The 21,076-nt window shown below is 33.9% G+C and overlaps 1 protein-coding gene and 2 pseudogenes across 1 annotated transcript; 1 reads left to right on the forward strand and 2 right to left on the reverse strand.

Moving 5' to 3' along the window:
* Positions 1-879: 879 nt before the first annotated feature.
* LOC116140406 (protein DELAY OF GERMINATION 1-like) lies at positions 880-1,387 on the reverse strand. Its single transcript, XM_031426045.1, has 2 exons — positions 1,263-1,387; positions 880-1,198 (listed from the first exon to the last, which is right to left on the reverse strand). Exons 1-2 carry the CDS (start codon positions 1,385-1,387, stop codon positions 880-882), a joined length of 444 nt encoding a protein of 147 aa, XP_031281905.1.
* Positions 1,388-7,450: 6,063 nt separating this feature from the next.
* Positions 7,451-8,132, forward strand: LOC116140424 (annotated as a pseudogene).
* A 4,446-nt stretch (positions 8,133-12,578) lies between these two features.
* Positions 12,579-17,906, reverse strand: LOC116140407 (annotated as a pseudogene).
* Positions 17,907-21,076: the final 3,170 nt, after the last annotated feature.

A 21,076-nucleotide genomic window follows, 5' to 3' on the forward strand; every position in this document is an offset into this window, starting at 1 on the left:
ACCATAAGTATGTCCACATATTCCTTGACAGATTCTGTCTCCTGCATCTTGAGCACTTCAAATTCCCTTCTCAAGTTTAGAACTTGCATATTTCTTATCTGGTTACTCCCTCCAAACTCCTCATTGAGAGTGTCCCAAGCTTGTTTAGGGGTCTCAAATGCCATGATCCTGGAGAATACCTGATCTGTCATGGCTGAATGTATACAAGACAGTGCTCTTGGTGCTTTGGTTGCTTCTTCTTCTTCTTCATGAACTCTCATTTGGTTCAGCATCGGGTTTGGTCCAGGTTAGGGAACTTGCTTCTCCTCCTCCATATATTGCCACAAACCATGGCCCCTCAGGTATGTTTTCATCTTAACAGCCCAAACATGGTATTGATCACCATTGAAAACTGGAGCAGAGATTGGAGCAGAACTGGATGCCATGGAGAAGCTTTTCTTGCATTAGTATTCTGGTCCTGAAAGATCAAAGAGGCTCTGATACCAATTGTAGGTTTTTCAGGGATCAAAAGCTAAGAGAAAGAAAGGTTTTCGTGCATGAAAGAGAGCTAAAAATAAGAAGAGTAAAACTGAATGCAAAACATGCTATATTTTCATTCATAAACTGAGAGATATATGAACCTAATACATCACTGTTACAACAACTTCTCAGTATAAATAATCTTTAAATATGCTACAATTTGAACTACCCTTAACAAACATAAATTTCACTGAGATTTTGTGACCTTAGTCACCGGATGTCTTCACCTGAACATCACACAAATACACTTCCAAAATGGACAGGAACTGCACTTGACAGACAACCCCTTTTAGTTCAAAAACTGGCGCCAAACGTTCAAACCAAACATGCAAAATGATTTTCAGCAAAATATCATTTACTTCAACACTTCTTACTTGAAGCTAGAAAATCCACCGCTTGCTTCGGCGTCAATATATTAATAAACTCCTTAAGCGTGTTTACCCTCAACTTATCCACCTCTTGAATCATATTTGCCATTGCTGACTCGTGTTCATCAAGCGCCCGATCTACTTCCTCACTTGGCTTTCCAACTTCGCTCAAATTCTTAGCAATCAAGGAGATGGGTTGATCCGCCATATCTTCTTGCAAACTCGCCAACTTAGTCGTTATCTTATCCTCTTTCTTAATAGTGTCTAGATGTAAATTGTTTACCATTGTTAGTTTGTTTGATGACAGTTTACTTTATACTTACTCTACTGGCACTGTTCTCTACCAATTCGGATAGCAACGACTCGATCTCTGACCTACCAAGTGCATAAAGAAGTTGGATAAACGAGGATGGTCGACAGCCGGATATCCACATAGAAGAATAATCCAGAGAGGTGCACCATGAAGGTGCAAAGAAGGAGGAAGGATCCTCGTGATACATTTGTGAACGTTTATCTATATATTATTGTGTAGGAACTAAATAACAAGACACAGATCAATATATCACAAAAACCACAAGAAAATCAAGAACAAACACAACACAAATTTTACCGTAGTTCACTTATCCAAATTGAATAACCTACATCCACGTTGAACTCTGGAAATGGGAGAGCTCGCTACACTACTTATTAGATAAACCAAGAACAACTACAAATCCCCAATCAAACTCTCAACAATTACAAGAAACTCTCACAGTAACTAATCCTACAGACACTCACCAGGAATCCCAAAAAAACAAGAGCAAAGAAGCCTTTTTGATTGATTACCAAATTACCCAATCAATCCAAGTTACAAGGATTTCACAAATCAATCTAAACTGCTTAATAAAGAGAAAAAACCGAGAATATAAAGTTCTTCAACCAGGGAAAAACGCAGCAGCTCAATTAAATTGACTGTGCATTGCCCCCTTTTTATATTGTTAACTTAGTGAAGATTCTCAGCCATCAGATCAGATTTGGATCAACGATCAGATTTAACACAGACAAATACCAAAACGCAGCGTTTCATTAATCTCCAAAACCACATACTTTCAGTCTTCACTTCAACATCTTGGAAATGGTAGATGCTCTTTTGGGTCAATTGAGTGTATACATTTTCAGAGTTGGCTGTTGTTGGAGTTTGAGTTTAGGGCTTCAAGGAGCTTGTTGATACTTGATTTTAATACCAATGATTTGCACGGGCAAAGTGCTAAGCTGGCTTAGAAATTACACGTGAATGAAAAATGCAATGAAGTAAATAAATGGGAGATGATTTTTAAAGTGGTTCGGATGCTCAAAACAAATCTTATGTCCACTACCTTTTTATAAATAAGATATTACAATCAGGTCACATATAGCGATCAGAGAATAGAAATAAATTGAAGTACTCTAGTTGATTCACGCCAATTAATAGTTTAAATCATGTTAATTAATTCAACAAAAGAATGTTATGGCACCGCTGTTATGACATACATATAGTTAGTGATTCTGAATTCTAAGCTCTATACTCCAATGAGCTCAAATAATTCAGAAAAATAAAAAGAAAATCTAGTAGTATGATGATTTTTTCTGAGCACGCGCAAAATAACTAGTATTGTAATTTGAATCCGAGTCGTGCCGCCCAGCTGGGGTGTGGCTTTGTTTTGTGGCTTAGCAAGCAATATAATTATAAATCTTAAACTCTGCTACTGATAACAGAAGGATCGAAGCAGTGAAGTTCAGAGATAGAACTAAAGACAAAACGACAAGAATCATTAAAATGAGTTCAGAAGGCAGATATTATTGCCTAAAAATAGGTGGTAATTCAAAGCAGTTGTTTTGACATCAAGAAAAGGTTCGCAGAGACAAGAGTGCATGCAGCATTACAAGTAATTTGCCTCGGGCAAAAGCACGTGCTCTTTGGCCTAATCTCCTCTCACATTCATGTGCAACACACCCATGCTTTCTTATTACTCGCCAAATAATCTCTCTGTAAATCGACATCTAGCAGACTACCGCCATCAGGAAAATGCAGAATACCATTCGAACACGATGTAGAGGGCGTTGCCAATTTGTTCTCTTTCGACTTTTCCATTAATGTTAGATGACATTATATGGGCAACCCTATTTTTAGTTTGAGTTAATTTGGGTACACAGACTTTGCATCCGCTAATAATTTGAAGTGCCGATTTTTTCGCTTGCTCCCAAGACATCATTTACCTTTAGTGGGACCGAAATGCAACGCTGGCTACGGGCAAGGCAGCTATCCATATATAATAAGAAAAATAATATCTTTATAAAGGGTTACAAAGTGATGTCAGGAAAAAAAAAAAAAAAACCAAAAAAAGGGGAAAAAGAGAAAGAGAGAGAGAAATTATGAAAATCAAATATTGTAATTATCTTTGTATGCTTCCTTTGTATTTATCTTTATAAAACTAGCATTGTTCATATAATAATAATAATAATAATAATAACTAAGGTGTCTAGGCAAGTTTATGTACACATTGACTAATCTTCAGGGGGATTTGTTGTCTTAACCTTTCTTTCGGACACCTCAACTAATCTTCAAGAGAAGCTATTCTACAGTAACCCACTACTATGGCCTCGCAGATAAATCATAGACAAAAGTGTTATATTTGCGTCTAATAGCAAGGAGAATCGAGCCTGAGACTGTGGATAGGACCATTTATAGCCCCCTTGGTTCACCATTACCGCCAGGCTATCCATGGGTAGATAATTCCTTATGGTTATAGGCCTCATCAAAAATATATTAATAGTTCTTTAAATTTAATTTACTCTTTTTTTTTTTTTTTTTCGTTTCTTCTTGAATTAAGGTAAAAATAATATTTAAATCCTTTTTTAAATATACTGTGACTATATTAGAGAAGATGAAGACAACCACTTTCTTTTTTAATATATTTTTCAAAAAAAAAAAATATATATATATATATATATATATTATTTTCTTTCTTTTGATTGTCACAAACAAGACAAATTGGCGTTATTTGGACATTAGGTTACTTTCTTTGTTTACTAGAAAGGACAACAATGTTACTTTTCAATTTTAGTTGATCAAAGATAATTAGTTTAAACCTCAAGGACCTAGAAAATATAAAGAGAAAATATTATAGACTGCCGTTAAGGTTTTCAAATCTATCAGACAACTGTCACACATTTTATCCAGTGAATCCTCAAAGTTTGAGAATAATATCATGGATGCTCCTTTGCCCTAAATCTCTTATGTGAGATGATAACTTTGCTCTTAAAAAAAGTATGGGATAAAATGATAATTTTGGTCTTATAAGAAAATATTTTGTAAACCTATTAGCAAAGTAATAGAGATAGAGCAAAGGTCAAAGGGGTATATGTGATAAAAATTTTAAACTTTGAAGATCCATTTGATAAAGTAAAGGGGTATTAATGATACATTTTTCAAACTTCGAGGATCCATTAATAAAAAGGCTAAAAAAAAAAAAAATTTGTCATTTGAAATGATAAATTCAGAAACCTCGGGGTAGCGATACTCTCCCATTAAATAAGTTGTTGTAATTAGCAATGTTTGCTTATTTGAGTTAATTAATGACAAACCTTCTAATGAAAATTTAAAAATTATTTATAGAAACATTTTTTATATAATTTGAAAAAAAAATTACTTTTCATTTTTTTTTTTTTAATAACTAAAGTGTCTAAACTAGCTTACACATACTTTAACGAATCTTCAGGAAGAACTAATCCACAACAACGCACTGTTATGTTTCCCCCGATAAATCATGGGTACATAAAGGTGCTACCTTTGTGCCCAACGAGGGAATCGAACTTGGATTGTGAGTTGAACTATTTGCAATCCTCTTCGTTAACCCTTACCTTTGGGCTACCCCTGAGTGGGTTACTTTTCATTTTAGAGATTAAAAGATATATTAATGGTTTGAGTAATGCTACAGTTATCAAAGGGTGTACACTGAATTTATGCACCGAATAACGTGACGAAATCCTAACCGTTGATTCATTATAAGTTAATATTAATTAATTATCAGGATTTTATCACGTCATTCGATGCACAAATTCGGTGTGTAACTTTTGATAACTCTATCATTTTCCTTAATGGTTTAGCCACAAGACATTTGCTATATTTCAGTGACAAAACTACGTCACTAAGAACGCAACTTTTGTATTGTATTATGATGAAACTGTTGTGTCTTAATAAATATCTTCACCGATGCTATTTTTGTCGGGAAAGGTTTTATAATTAGTTATTTTTGTGTGTTAAGAGTTGGTTCGATATTTCGACGAAATATGTGTACGTCAGAATATATGTCGTCAGAATAGCAAAATATTCTCGTGGTATTTAGTGTTTTCTACAATAATAACCGAAACTTCGATAGATTTTTACAGCTAAAACAAATCTAGAATTATGCAGAGAGTGAGAGAGACGTCTGCAAGTAGATTATATTGGAGATGCAAAGAGAAGGAGGAGAACATAAGTGTTATTATATTACGGGTAATATTACACTTATAATTTAATCTCATAAACTTTCTCTTACAACTCTGACATAATAGTTTATAATTGGTTTCTGATGAATTTTTTTTATCTTATCAATTGCAAGCTGCCACATTAGGATTGTGAGATAGAATTTGTGAGATTAGGTCATGAGCTAATCTTTATTGTTATATTATTGATGGAAATTATGATATATTTAATTATCAACACAACTCTTGCTTAACATGGAAGTAAATTCTAGGTAAGTTTCTCGCTTAATTAGTATTTTCATAATTATATTATTATTATTTGGTATTTGTAAGTGTGTGCCGTTTTCTTGTATGTCTTTATACATCTTTTAATTTTCTTTTTCGTATTTCATAATATGGTTTAATCTAGACTAATTATGAGAGGTTTTAATTTCTTCTCTTTTCTTTTCTACCTTGGTATAATATATAGTTTACATTATTTAATCAAGATATTGGTTAATTTGAAACTAATTAATGATCAGAATGTTTAAATATTAATTAGTGGTTTTTCCATGTTATGTACTCTTTATTCTTTCTCTTTCTCTAGTTTTTACTTTTTCCCCACTTTTCCTTCTCGTGTCTAGTAACCATTTTCTTTACTTCCATATCAAGACTTTGGGTAACTGAAATACATTTATATATACTTGAAAGATAAAACTTTATATATATATACTTTTAGACGGTATTTGTGTGTGATGGTAGATATACTTAAAAGATTTTCATCAGTAGCTTTTTTTATATTAGTGTAACTAATTCAATATAAGGAAACCGGAACACATGCATTACTAAGGTTGTGCCCATGAACCATTACTGGATAGCTTGATGGTAAAATAGTAAAAGAAGATCTAACATGATTTCTTAAATTCGAATTTCCTTAATAATAAAAGAACAAGAGAAGAACCTAATATGATCTTCAAAATAGGAGGATCTAACTTATAGGATCTAACATGACCTCTAAGATAGTTCTAGAATCTCGAGAGATTAACTGAGGTCTACATAAGTTAGCTTGGGTATCCCGATCATTAAAAAAAAAAAAAAACATTAAAAAAAAAAAAGATATGCCAATGTAGCTTTATAAAACAAAATATTTATTCCTTTTTCACAATTCAGGCCTTGAGATGAATGTCTTGCATTGAAGTTGTTGCTATAAATATAAAACATATGAAAGGTTATGTTGGAGTTATTAATCAATAATTAAACAGATATCCGTGATCTTAATAAATTAAAAGAAAGGTTGTTCTGTTTAGATCATCTCCAAGGGATTCTTATATGATCCAAACTCTTTATTATAAAGAGTATCCATAAAAACAAGACTCCAACATGGTCTATCTTTAAAATATAAATTAAAAGTGAGTTTGGTTCTCTACATTTAGAGAGTCAAATTCACTCTCTATTCTATTTTAATTAATAAACTATAAGTTCTTATGCATTTTATTTATTAATTCTTTCCTATAAGTCTCTTTTTTAAAATAAAGAATATCCTCATTAAATTAAAGAGTCTAATGGATTTGAATAAAAATTATATTCTTATATTTAAAAATAATAAAAATAACTTACTTATATAAAGATGCTTTTCAAAATAAAAAACAGCGAGATGCTCCTAGAAACAATCAAGCAAGTCATCCTATCCAGGTATGATCTTAAATGGGGCCAGGTGAAGCATGAACAGCTTAGACAAGCTCCACGTCGTAGCCATGATTTTCTCTGCTGTTGCCCCGTTTCAAAACACCTGAACTCACGAACACCAGGTGGTGGGGCGCATGCATGACTCTTCACACAGCAAAGGTTCAACCCTTAAATAACCTCCTTTAGTAATTCATCATCTCCTTTTTTTTCTCGATTTTGCAAAGCGTCATTAACGCTTGACATCCACTAGTAGCCATTGCTGCGCGTAAGCCATGCACAAGCCTCCCCTATTCTAACCATCACCGTGGCTTTAACTCCTTTTCCATCTGTTTCTTCATCACCGCCCCCCCTCTTTCACTTCTATAAATGCTTCCCATTTCATGTTTACATGCCAAGAAAATAACTTATCAAAAAATATGAAAAGCCAAGTGAGGAGGTTCACTGAGTTCTTCGAGAAGTGGGTTTGTCAACTTGATGAACACCTTCAACAACTCATTAAGGTTTCAAAGGAGACTACTATCATGAAGCTGACAACAAGCGTTGGTGTCTAAAGTGACGACCATTTAAAAGAATACTACACTGTCAAATGGGCTCTAGCTCATGAAGAAGTGCTTGTGTTTATTGTCCTGGTTGGATAAGCACATTGAGAATGCTTATTCATGGGTCACTGGGTGGAAACCGTCGATGATTTTAAACTGGTTGAGTCTATGAGGAAGGCTCGAATCCCTGGAGCGAGTCTTTAGAGTTGACGGAGCAACAGCTGAAGAAGATAGAGGAGTTGAGAGTGAGATAAGGTTAGAGGAGGAGAAGGTTGAGAGAGACATGGAGAGGCAACAAGTTTCCATGGGGGATAGAAGATGGTGGATTATCTCGGTTGGCTAGCCGAGATAGAAATGGCGACACAACGGTTCAGGTGGACGGGCTTGTGGAGGTGGATTGAAAGGATTAAAGTGCGGATTGGAAAAGGTTATGAAAGGTTCAGACTGTGTTAGGCTCAAGACAATGAAAGGCGTTCTGGACATCTTGAACTCGAAGCAATGTGTCGACTTCTTGGCTGGCACTTGCATGCTTCACATTCAGCTACGGCTATGGGGATGAAAAGGGACGGGAAAGGTGGTTTAGAATTATAAACAAGCATAGTGTTTGATTGTAGAAACGTAGAATCAATGTGGTTTTTAATTAGAATGAGCGTAGTGATCATAGTGTTTGTTAAGTTTGTTTGTGCCTGTGGTTTCTTTAATTTGATAGTGTGTTTCTGCAGAAAGTTCTAGAGAATACTTCATCAGAAACACAAAAAGTTGGAAATCTTTCTTCAAAACTAATTAAGCATAACCAATCTCCAGTTATATGCAAATCTTAATTACTTCCTCTATCTTGAACTATAAATAGTTAATGAGAGATTATAAAATATTTTAACTTTATAAATCGAATCAAACATTTCTCGGAAATTCTGAATCTCTTTCCATATCTTTGTAGAATAAAAACGAGGATATTTTCCAGATCCAAGAAAGCAAAAAATAGGTGTAAATTCAATATATTTATTAGATTAATATCAAAATAAATAAAATGAAGATAATGTATCAAATTAATACTAAAGTTTAAATTAAATTAGATTAGTCAAAATAATGGATCATATTTGTCATGACGTAACTAGAATGAATTCTGTTGCATGAAAAATACTTAAAAGAAAAACAAATCGAAAGATAATATCTCTGAATTAGTTGCTCCTGCTCTTCTGTTGCAAATAAACGGGCTACTAAAAAACAAAAAACTTATTGTTGTGCCGTAAATCCACATTGCATGGATTATGTCTGAAGATATGCTGTCACCGGGTCATCTGCACTCCCTCAAGCCTACTTCATTTATAAGCCTATCAAGGGTTATTTATATGTAAGTCTATCCTAAGTCGCATGTTATCCTTTGATAGGATTACTTCATCAGTAAGTCTGTTATCCTTTGATAAGATTACTTCATCAGTAAGTCTTTCAATGTAATAGTATAAATACTGACTCTCACCCAAATTTTGGGATCGTTAAAATCGACTATATATGTTAAAGATAATGAGCGCTTGTATTTGAAATACAAAAGAAAAACAATAGTATATAATGTAGGATCATATCTGTTATTCTAAACCACTTAAAAAATTATATGTTCTTTGTATTTATTTATTACTTTGCAGTAATCCAATATTAAATTACACAGGTTACGACAAACCATTGCATTCAAACCACATTAAAAATCTTTGTTCTTGTATTTGTTTATTATTTTTGCATTAACTCAATATTAAAACCAGATTTATGACAAACCTTGCATAGATTTCATCAAGCGACTTGCCGTTGATATGAAAAACTGTATCAACAATTACTATATGTTATATTATATTATTATTTTCATTTTTGTGTGTTAATGCACTTTGTGTTTTCTAGTGGTTTTAACATGAATTAACAAATACTAATTAATTTTAATTATAAGAATAGATTTATATGGAGACTTTACAAAGGAACAATGTGCAATTTCACTTGCCAAAGATTTGCATCATCGAAGGAACTCGTGTGGGTTAGGTATGGGTTGCCCAAGCGTATTGGTCGCCAAATATATTTCCTTTTCTCAAGTCTCAATTATGAGATTGGGCATTTGAGACCAAGTCCCAAAAATCAATCCTACGAGGCATGTCTCAAACCCGGACCAAACCCATGAAGGAAGGATCAGTCCCTAGATCGGGCCCTCCTCTAATGGGACTGGTCCTGCTCGGGCCTAAGACCAGTCCTAGGTGGGGCCCAAACCCTTTGCACTTTTTCCAAAAAGTCATTTAGAAAATACCCAAAACCCCCTTATAATTTTAAATTTACCAAATATTGAGGGTTAAACTAATATTTTACAAAATTTACTATCTTCTAGGGTAAAAAAAAATTTCTAGGCCCCTAAAATTATTTAGCTCATATATTAAAAAAAAGTTGGAGGGGTAGAAAGAAATTTTTTAGGCCATGGACCGATCTTAGGACCAATTGAAAGGGTGGAAAGAATTTTTTAGATCCATAGGATCGATCCTAGGACCACTTCTATATAATGATGTTCTTTCAAAAAAATGCAAGGTACGGCTGGAACCGATCACTCCTTTGTGCGTGTTTGGAGCTAGTTAATGATGTGAATTTTTGATTTAGTGTATTGAGATATGGGGAAGAAGGTTGCTCACGGCGATGAGAAGGAGTAGTGATTGAATTTAGACATCTAAATTTTTTTTGTTAGGCGTTAACTGGTAATATGTCTATTTTTATTATTATAATAAGATTTGTAAAGGTAAAAAGGGTATTTCTGATGGTCATAATTGGTCAATGAAAAATTCATTTGGACGGATAATTGGGTGGAACCGTGATAGGTTTTGAAACCGGGATATCAACGTCAGTTCACCAAACATAGGTGGAAAATGTAATTCTCACTTTAACCTATAAAACTATCACTATGTTGCATTTGGGAGCCTGATTGGATTGTATTATAATAATTTTTAGGATAGGATTGGATATAATCGCACATATTGTGTTTAATGAAGTGTGGACTGGATAAGAATATTTTATTTAAAAAAAATTAAAAACTTTTAAAATTAATTTAACATTTTTTTAAATTATTAAATACTTCTAATATTTTAAAAATAATAAATGATTAAATAAATTAGATAATGAGTAATAATTATACTGTATAAGTAAGCGAAAAATATATTACCGATTAGAAATGTCACTATGAATAAAACAAAAATTTACTTAATAACCTATTTAATTTCAATAACAATTATCTTGAAATATTTATTTAATAACTATGATCTTTTACCGTAATGGGTCAGGATTCATTAACTTTATTTTTTGACATTCCTAGTAACTGTTTATATTTAGTACAGCGATGAAGAGAGATTTTGATGTGGTATTTAATTAACTACCTTAAACTTTATATTATCAAAATTAGACAACAAAGATTAACAACTCACAAAAAGTGTAAAAAATTAACTCAATTTTCTAAACCCACATAATAATTAATTGAATAAAACTTGAATCATAAATATATTAATTATCAACGCATTAATTTTAGTTTGTGTTTTTGTATTTTAATTAAGTGTTTATAGTATGAATAAAAATATTCATTTAATTCAATATAGTGTAATACTTTTGAAGTTCAATCAAAATTAATGAAGTATGGGTAATCACATAATTATATTTTAAAATATTGTTATATGATACTATTGTAAATATATAAATTAGTTAATAAATAGATTATATATAAAAATTTTACACCATCTAAAAAAAATAATAGTTGTAATATCAATTTCAAATTATTATAATCAATAGAATAATTAATATAAAAAGAAGAAGAAACCAAGTTAATCCAAACGGGACAAGAAATTATCCCAAGTCCAATCCGTTCTCCTATTTGGCGGTCCCAACATGGGTTTTGTACAATTTTTATAAAAACCAATCCCATTCCTGTCCCATGCAAATCCCGGTCTCCAAACCACAACACGCCCTTAACGGGTAGATGTTTCCAGTGAAATGATCTGTGCTTAAACATTAGAGTGGAGGGCTGGAGGCTAGATAGTCAAAAAGCGGTCGGGATAATAACAAGTTCATCCTTGAGGTTCAGGTTAAATCCTTTAGTCCACCAAAAATGGTTAGTAACATTTGATATTGTGCAGTGATATTTGAGTCCTCGTCATATGCAAATAAGGAACAAAATGTTATTGACTAGGGGTAAAATCAAGTTGAGTATCTGGCTACTCGAATTCGACTCGATTACTAGAATTCGACTCAATTACTACAATATTAATTCGAGTTTGAATTTGAGCTTGACTAAACCTAAAGAATCGAGTTCGAAATTGAATTTGGTATTTGAAATTGGAATTAGAGTTCGAATTCGAATTCAAACTGTATCAAGTTTTAATCGAGCTTTTTGAGACTTTCAAGCTTAATTGAGTTTTACGAGTCGAGTTGTACTGTGATTGAACTCGACTCAAATCAATATTCGAGCTTGAGTGGCTAGCAAGCGGTTGGCTCGCTTTTCGCCCCTATTACTGACAAGAACCAAAAGTAGTACTAAAAAAATATATTGGACTAAAGATAATTAAGCCAAAAGCTCATGGAAAAATTTAATTTTCCCAAAGGTGGTGGTAGTAAAGATCAACCCGGCGCGGGAGGTTTATAATAAACAAAATTTAGGAAAAAAAAAAAAAAAACCTATAATATCGACAAATTAATATTTGAACTAGGACTTGGATCCCAGTGCTAAGTCAGTTCTTACATCACACAAACGTATCACAAGTACATATGTCTAGTATAAACAGGGAACACAACCCAATTAAAGAAAATTATAGCACACTTAATGTAATGGAAAGCTAAACAGAAATGGTGGAAAAAATGGAATAAGAATGAATCAATCATGGGACATTATATATTACATTTATGTATAGATGAAATCATGGAGAGCAAAAAAGATTAGAAACAAGATTGGCAGCAATAGTTGTGTTGTGGAATTACGGAGCAAAAAACTACTCTTGTGATTTAGACTCAAAAGTAATAGGAGACTTGACTTACAACACAAAGAAGAGAGTCAGACAGGAACTTAAGTTGCCTCTGCAGATAGGATCTCAAGTTCTGCCCACCAGAGGGGAGAAAGTCTTGGGGTGGCTTGATCAGGGAGATATGATATTCCCTCAATTGGCAACTATATCCTTCATCGTTGGTCTATGCCGAGGATTTGGTTGGATGCACTCGTGATAACATCGCAGATGACTCAAGTTCATTGTTTGAATGAGTTGAGGCTCGGATCAACCATGTCGCTGATGCTTTCCTTGTCGTCCAAATATCAGCAGCCTGGAAACTTTAAATGTCAATCAAATTATTCAAAAATATAAAGGAAATAGAACTCCACCTTGGTTTTGCTCTAATGGAACTTACCCATTGCTCTATGGGCCCATGGTCATCTGAGTATGGGAGCCTTCAGAAATGAGTTCAAGCAATAATATGCCAAAACTGTATAATTAGTTTCTGGATCAGCCAGAGGGGGCAATTCAGATCCCTATACTCATTTCACTTGAGACCTTGACTGGAGATAGATTGTGAAGAAAAACTTGTCTCTGCTACCTGTGAAAGCAAGAGCAATAGGAAGACGTACAAAATCATAATGGTCAAAGTGTGAAGAAGTTGCTCAAATTGTGAGATGAAGTGATGTACCTTGCAGCAAATCGTCTGTCAAAAAGATACAACTTGAAGTTAAGTTGGTATGTGCTACCGGTGGATCAGTCATGGTGCATGTATTGAAGACAATAAGCTGTTCCCATAATAATCCTATTCTTGCATTCCAGTCAAGATGTTCCATGTCTTCGACTGAAAAAGTGAGAGGGAGAAATTTATTAGCTCTCAATATTAAGCTTCCAACTCAGATCTCGAGCAGAAAAGATGCATCTAAATAAGAATTACCGTGTAGATGCTCAAAGACTGTCTCCATTGGAGCATATTCAAACACCATCATCCTATTGAAAGGTTCATCCTCCTCACAGCAGCCAATGAGATTGACAAAGTTCTTATGGTAATTCGTGACAATTTATCTATCTAGTAGTAAAACATAAACAGTCAAATTAAAAAAGGACTGGAGCAAGAAATTAGAAGTAGCAATGTATTGAACAATTTACTGGTCTTAAAAATGTCAATATATCCAATAATCACAGAAACATTGAACCTGTTTCCGGTAAACATCTCTGAGTCTTTGGCCAGTCTTTGGAAAAGTAATTGTGGTTGATGCAACAGCTATCTCAACTCCACTGGATAGCGTTCCTTGTACATAATGCAACCGTCAATGGTATCAATGATATTGCTGAAATCTTCACAAGCTGTATCCAGTTCTGATCGATTCAGCTTGGAACCCCTGCATTTTATACAGCACAATTTAGTTTCCATATATCACACAAAACAATTATAGGGAATTGCAAGGTTTCAATATGCACAGACATTAATAGAACAGAAGCCATCTCATAAAAGTACGTTTTTAGGACCATGTCTATCTAAAAATTTGTCCAGGACACTTGTGGACTCAATAGTCAATGCATGTCCACCCATATTCAATCCTCTTTACAGTGTTATAGTAATTTGACCCTATTTACCTGAATTTTGCTGAATATGGATGCTGATATTTTCCTAAAGAATCTTAGAGATTTATATGATGTCCAAGATTCATTATATAACAATCTTCCTTCATTTACCTGCAAAAACTATAGAATAAAGAGGGTGCTACATATTTTCCTCAAAAAAAATTCAGATTTATTTCATTTTTATGATTCCTTTCATGCCTACAATGTTTTATCAACAAGCCAAAAAGCAGTTATATTTCAACGTCTCAAATTTACGGATACACACCCCTATAGCCATGTGATTATTTCTACTTTTAGGAGATTCTAGGTCCAACTCATCATATGTTGTACAGAAAACTCATGATGTCCTTTTCCTCATGGCCAGATTGTGCATTGCCCAGAACTCGAAGCCCAAATTCTGTACTCTATTACTACATTCTGTACTCTATACTAGGAAGAAAGTGGAAAGCCATCACTATACAAAATAAAAAGTACTTTCAAAATGCTACTTCATGATCTGGAGTTATTTGTTAGTGTGCTTGACGTGCAACAACGAAATGGAAATGCTAGAGTTGATTTATCATCTCAACTAAATAGGTCAGCCTAGGAAAACAAACACTAAAATTTAGCAAATCTCAAACCGACCTAACAAGCAATTTTAGGTGTCCAACACATTAAAAGGTAAATAAGTTTAATTACAAATCAGAAAATCACCTGTAATAAAAGCTTTCTGCAACTGCCACTTAGTCCAGTCTTCCACGGACCAATGGTTTCACCGCTCGGGTTCGGCACATGAAGACCATGGCAGCAGCAAATATGAATAAAGCTGCTCCACTAGGAACAATATAAACATACCTCCATATGCTCCACTGGCATCTGAAGACAGAGACGGAGGAATCGGGGAAGGCTGGTTAATTGTAACAATCACTCCTTGGAGATTTTGAACCAGCGTCATTCAAAGGCTGCAGTGTCGGTGCAGGTGAAGGATAATGTTTCTTTTTGGCATTTGGTATAGCAGGGAAAGTTCCACTACTTCGGGCAGTTGGAAGAGCAATGATGTGGTCGGAGGAAGGCTCACCGGTGGCAGGTGCAGCAGGGAGGTTACTGGACTGTTCATGTAGCCTACGACGTGCAACATTGACAAGATTCTGCATATACCGAACCATATGTGTCTCAGATGAACCTGCTTCATACAAAAGACAACATCAATAATTATCACAGCATAAATATTCATGTGCAATACCCAAGAATAGTACAACTATCTCTACTCACCATGCAGGTAAGTGCAGCAACAGTCTCCATGAGTGACCCAGAGAGTCTTTTAAGCTTCAACCTTGTAAGAATGGTGAACAGTTTCAACAAAGAGAAGATGAAAAAAAAGTAGAAATATATCAAAAAAAGTAATAATAAAGAAATATTTCTATTCCGTACACTGGCAGTGGCAAGTATTGAGATAAAGAGTGAGAACTCCTAATTGGGCTAAGAAATGATTCTGCCTTATTCAGTTGCTTGAAACTGCTATGCCAAATGCTGTTCAAGACATTTAAAAATCAGAAAACTAGGTATCTACAACATAAATATAATTTTTAAGTAGCAAAGAGATAAAAAGAATGCTCTGATCTGGGAAAAAAAAAAATAGGGTAAGCTCAGTATATATAATGCTTATCAACAACACGGAGTGCTGCCTTTTGTAGAGCCATCATATTGCATAGTTGATGATCAATACCTGATGCTACATAGAATTCTAAGTAACTTATACTTCACATGGGTTGAAGAGATTTATAGACTAAATCCAAAAAAAAAAAAAAAGTCAAAGTGCTGTTATGATTGGAGCATAACAGGGCTCAAATAAGCAAACGTCTTTATAGCTCACATGCCAATTGAGAATTAGACATAATCAATTCATCAGCATTATTTAATGTGTTAATTAGACTCTTCTTGGCTATAAGCTACAAGTCAACAATTATTTGAACAGCTCATATGTCACTGAGCAGGCACAGTTACGGAATTATCAAGAGATCATTCACAAGCTACATTATATAAATTTCTTATGTACAATAAAGACCTAAGCACCCGGAACTTAAAGAAGTTTGCTGGTCAAGGACAAAATAAAGGGGTTACTGGTAGAGTCACGGTAGATCTTCTAGATGAGTAAATGTCTTACCAGTGTCCAAAATTCCTATTATGCAGTCAATTCCAGCAAAAACAGAAGTAAAAGGTTTTCATCACATTGCAGTTTAGAGAGTAGTTCAGCCTTGTAAGCTCCAGAGGAATGCTGCCTTCAAAGTTATTATTGCAAAGCAACCTATGTGAAAAATGAGTTAGTTGAGGTACCCATAAGGCTAAAGCATCATATATTATTAAACGTAAAACAATAAACTCACATGCGTTTAGTGACAGCATCCCACCTACTCTTCTGGAATGTTCCACTCAACTTATTGTTCCTCAAATCCAAAAGCTCCAGCTTTGTAAGCTCTCCAAACTCTTTAGGAATGGCACCAGAGAAACGGTTTTTCTGGAGTATACTGTTAATGCAAACGGAGAGAGCAAGAACAAGAAAATTTAATCACCTTCAGAGAGCACTGCAAACATTACCAAATATTGAGCTAAATATTAAGACGCTAGATACACTGTTATCATTTAAGAAAATCCTTATCAGATCTAACCTTAAGCAGAGGCATAGTTTAAGATTTTCTTAATTTCAGAGCATCATGAAACTAGGTAATAATTATGCACCCTTCAACACACTTAATGAAATGTGATCATGGAGTTGTAAATTATGATTCATAAAATAAAGTCATCTCTAAACTAATTTAGGTTAGCAATATTTGTATTCCTTCTCCAGTCAAACTGTAAGTTGTGATATGTGATTTACAGACTGATAAAAGTTTGAAGGTTAACTGTTCTTTTTCTTTAACTTGTCCTTCTCTTGTTGGCAAATGACTTTTCCATGTTCTCTTCATTCTATCTTATTGTCGTTCCAACATGCATACAAATTTCATCTTAGCAATGTAAAATGGACCAGGAAGTTGATTTTCATTACATTACCATTGATATGCAGAGATAGTACACATTTACAATCTCGTGACATTGTTTTGGAACTTGTAAGTGAGAAATCAAATAACGATGCATCCATACTCATATAAATTAAAGAGGCTCATGAGTTAAAGAAGCAGAAGATCCACATTATTAAAAGGAATTCCTCAGTGAAAGTAAAAACTGATTTTAGATACAGAGGAAGCAAAAATGTGAATCCTTACAGAATTTTAAGTGATAAGCTCCCAAGTCAGGGGCCAATGTTCCTTCACAAACAAAGCTCTTTCAAATCCCTGCAAGTAGAAGTAAACAGAAGACAATATTAAATTTATCATTTAACTTGTACTACTCAATGTCAAACAATCGCATCAAAAAGAAATTATATTCATGAAAATGAAAACTCTATAGCTGAGACTTACAGCATTGTCACTTATCGTTGAGGACAATGAACACCTGACCACAGGCAAGGATTGCGTCATTTTGATTCCAATTGGCAAAGGCACCGTAAGGATCCCAATTCCCTTGCCGGAATTCCAGAGAGCCAATCCTGCATTTGCACACGGCATTTAGAACAAAAAACAAAACAAAACAACACAACAGACAAACAACATCAACGTTCTACAATTGGTATTGGAGAATTTACCTTCGGCATTGAGAGACCAAGACCCTTGAATTTCAATACTCACAATCAAAACCAAGAACCGCAGTAATCGGATACAATAGGGGGCCATCTACCCCCATTTCTTGACGAACCAAATGCAGGTAGTGGATGGTATTCAAAATCGCCAGGTTTTTATGTAAAAACAACCCTTCAAAACAATACAAACAACAAAAAAACAACTACTTCCTTGTTTTCCAAAAGCGAAATAAATTTCCTGACTACGATGCAAAACCTAATATAATACACTCGCAAATTCAAACCAAAGACTTTGCTTCCGGTGATGATCATGTCAGGGTCTCTATTCTTTTAATTAAATTGATTTCACCCTTTTGGCTGAAATGTACATAGCCCTCTTCAAAGATTATCTTCCCCCTATTATCTCTCAACTCAACAACAGCAGCTGAAAACATCCAGAATAACAAACCAAAAGATCAGCATTATAAAATAACAAAAAGAAACGAAGAATGAAGAATACCCTCAACAACAAGCAAGCAAAAAAAAAAAAAAAAAAGAGTAAAAAGAATATAATTTACCACAAAGAATGACGAAAAGGGTACAAAAGAATCTCCCTTTGAAGGTGGTGGCGGTGGTGGCAACAATGCAAATAACAAAACAAACGAAAGGAGAAATGGGGTGGTGGTGGTGGGTGAGTTGATGAGCTGAGACACAAAGGCAGCAAAGAAAAATTAAAACTTGATGATAATTCTAGCAAATGTCGATTATATTTTTTTTTTTTTTTTCAATTACTGGCCTTTCCAAGGATGATCAGAGGATCGTCCTCTCTTCGACCATCATTTTTGTCTCTCTCATGGCCTAGCCCTTTTTTTTTTTTTTTTTTTTTCTTTCTCTCTCAATTTTCTTTCTTTAGAATTGAATTTTTTTTCCTGTTTTCTCTCTTTCAAAACGGCCCCCACCAGCCATCTCCTCTGTATATTATTATTGTGAGTTAAGTGGGTCCTCCCTATTTCTTTAACTTTTAAACTAATTAATATTATTATTATATAATATAACGGTTTTTACCGTGGGGCCACAGTAAACATACTGGGTTCGGCGGGAAAGTTAACGAACTAGTTAACCGTCATTAGACGGTGGATGGTAATGCGGGCCCCAGTTGCTGTAATCGGACGCGGTTTTTTCAATCAATTTTCAAGCGTTGACCGGGCCCACAATTTATGCTTTGTCTGTGCGTCCCCTTTGTCTTGCCTCCACGCCTAAATCCGCCCAAAAAATAATTTGCCATCTATCACTTTCCCCTTATAAAATTAAGAGATAAGATCATCGTAACACAGCTTTTTCTGAGTACTACAACATTTAGAAATTTTTTTTTTTTTTTAAATGATCAAGACATAAAGTTAGTTTGTACACACTTAATTAATCATCGAGATCTATTAAACATTTACATGTCTAATAGAAATATTAGTATCATACGCTATGCGATACGTATCTTACGAATGATTCGATACGAGTAGACAACGGTACTATCACAGGGTATCATAAACTTCATATCGTGATATGATAATTGATACAATACGTATCATTCGTATCTTAAAAAATCGATACAAATCGAGCGGAGACTTATTAAAAAAAAAAAAGGATTGGACGGGTCACCCAACCCAGTTCACTAAAACTTGTCCAAATTTACCCATTTTACGTAGAGAAAGTGAAGAGGACCATTTTGCATGATAATAATCATACAAGTGGAGATATATATATTGACATTGATCTTGGAAATAATACGAATGGTTAAGAGGAAATGATTAATTTTGTGATTAATTTGGATTATGTAATACCATAATTTAAATTCAATAATACCACAAAATTTGTTAATTAATCTTAGGGATGATATTAATTTTTAGAAATATTTTATTATTTTATTAATTTTTTTGAAAAAGATGTATCCTACGATACAATACGATATGTGATACACAATTCAAAAAATTAGGTTTTCGATTCACGATTTGACAACCATGGTCTAATATTCTAAGGTAACCACAAATATGATAGGTGACATGATTATTAGTATCCCATGATAGACGATAAGATTCGATATGGGTCACCAATGATATGTATCAGAAAACGTGTCCTAAATCTTTCAATACATTGATATATATCATACGATATGATATGTATCGGTTCGTATTCTTAAAAATATCGATATAAATCGATACGACTTTATTAAAAAAAAATTAGGTCGGATCTGGGTCACCCAATTCGGTTCATTATAACCCGCTTAGATTTACCCATTTTATATGGAGAAAGTGAAGAAGAAGATGTGTTGTCTATTTTGCATGATAATAATAACAGAAGTATAAATATAGATATTGACATTTGATGTTGGAAATAATGTGAATGATTGAGAGGAAATGATATAAATTCTTAATTTTGTAATTAATTTTTATCATGTAATACCATAATTTAAAGCCAATAATATCAGAAAATTCGTTAATTAATCTTGGGGATGATATTAATTTTTAGAAATTTTGTATTATTTATTATTATTATTTTAAAAAGCGTATCTTATGATACGATACGCGATACACGATTCGAAAAATTAGGTTTTTGATATACGATACGATATGCGATTTGACAACCATGATAGGTGGTTCTAAAGTGATTTGAATTTTAAAAGTCAATAAAGTGAGTAAACCTTCTTGATCACTAGACTAACTCCTGAGGGGTATCTAGAATTTTATTACATGTTGAAGTGGAAGCCTGAAACAGTGTCGTTTTGAGTAAAGAATGACGACTTCATTTTAGACAAACTACCAGATGAATCCTGACCGCATGATACACTTCAGATCCAACGGCCAGAATCCAGTCACTTAGTCAACCGTATATAAACTTAACTTTTCTCATTAACAAACAAAAATCACTGTTGGGTTTTCTTTGTGCGATTGAGAAGTTAGGGTTCAAGAAGTTTCGTACTGTTATTTGTGTAATCAGGTTAGAGTGGTTATGGGTCTTAATCATTCTGGTGAGAGTGTTGTTCTCTCGAGTTAGGGATTCTCAATGGGTTTCTCTTGGGGCTGATTACAGGATATTTGTATCTGTGTAAGGGTTCTATGTTGATTGGCTTGAGGTATTGTAATCGTGATTCTTGAGGTAATAATAAGTGCAGTGAGCTCATACATTTCCTAAGTTCAACGTGGATGTAGCTTATCCTAAAAGGATAAGTGAACCACGATAATCTCTGTGTTCTTGTTTGGTTGAATGTGTGATTTAGAATCTGTGTGATAGTGC

The sequence above is a fragment of the Pistacia vera genome, unplaced genomic scaffold (genome assembly GCF_008641045.1).
Source record: "Pistacia vera cultivar Batoury unplaced genomic scaffold, PisVer_v2 Contig372, whole genome shotgun sequence".
NCBI lineage: Eukaryota > Viridiplantae > Streptophyta > Magnoliopsida > Sapindales > Anacardiaceae > Pistacia > Pistacia vera.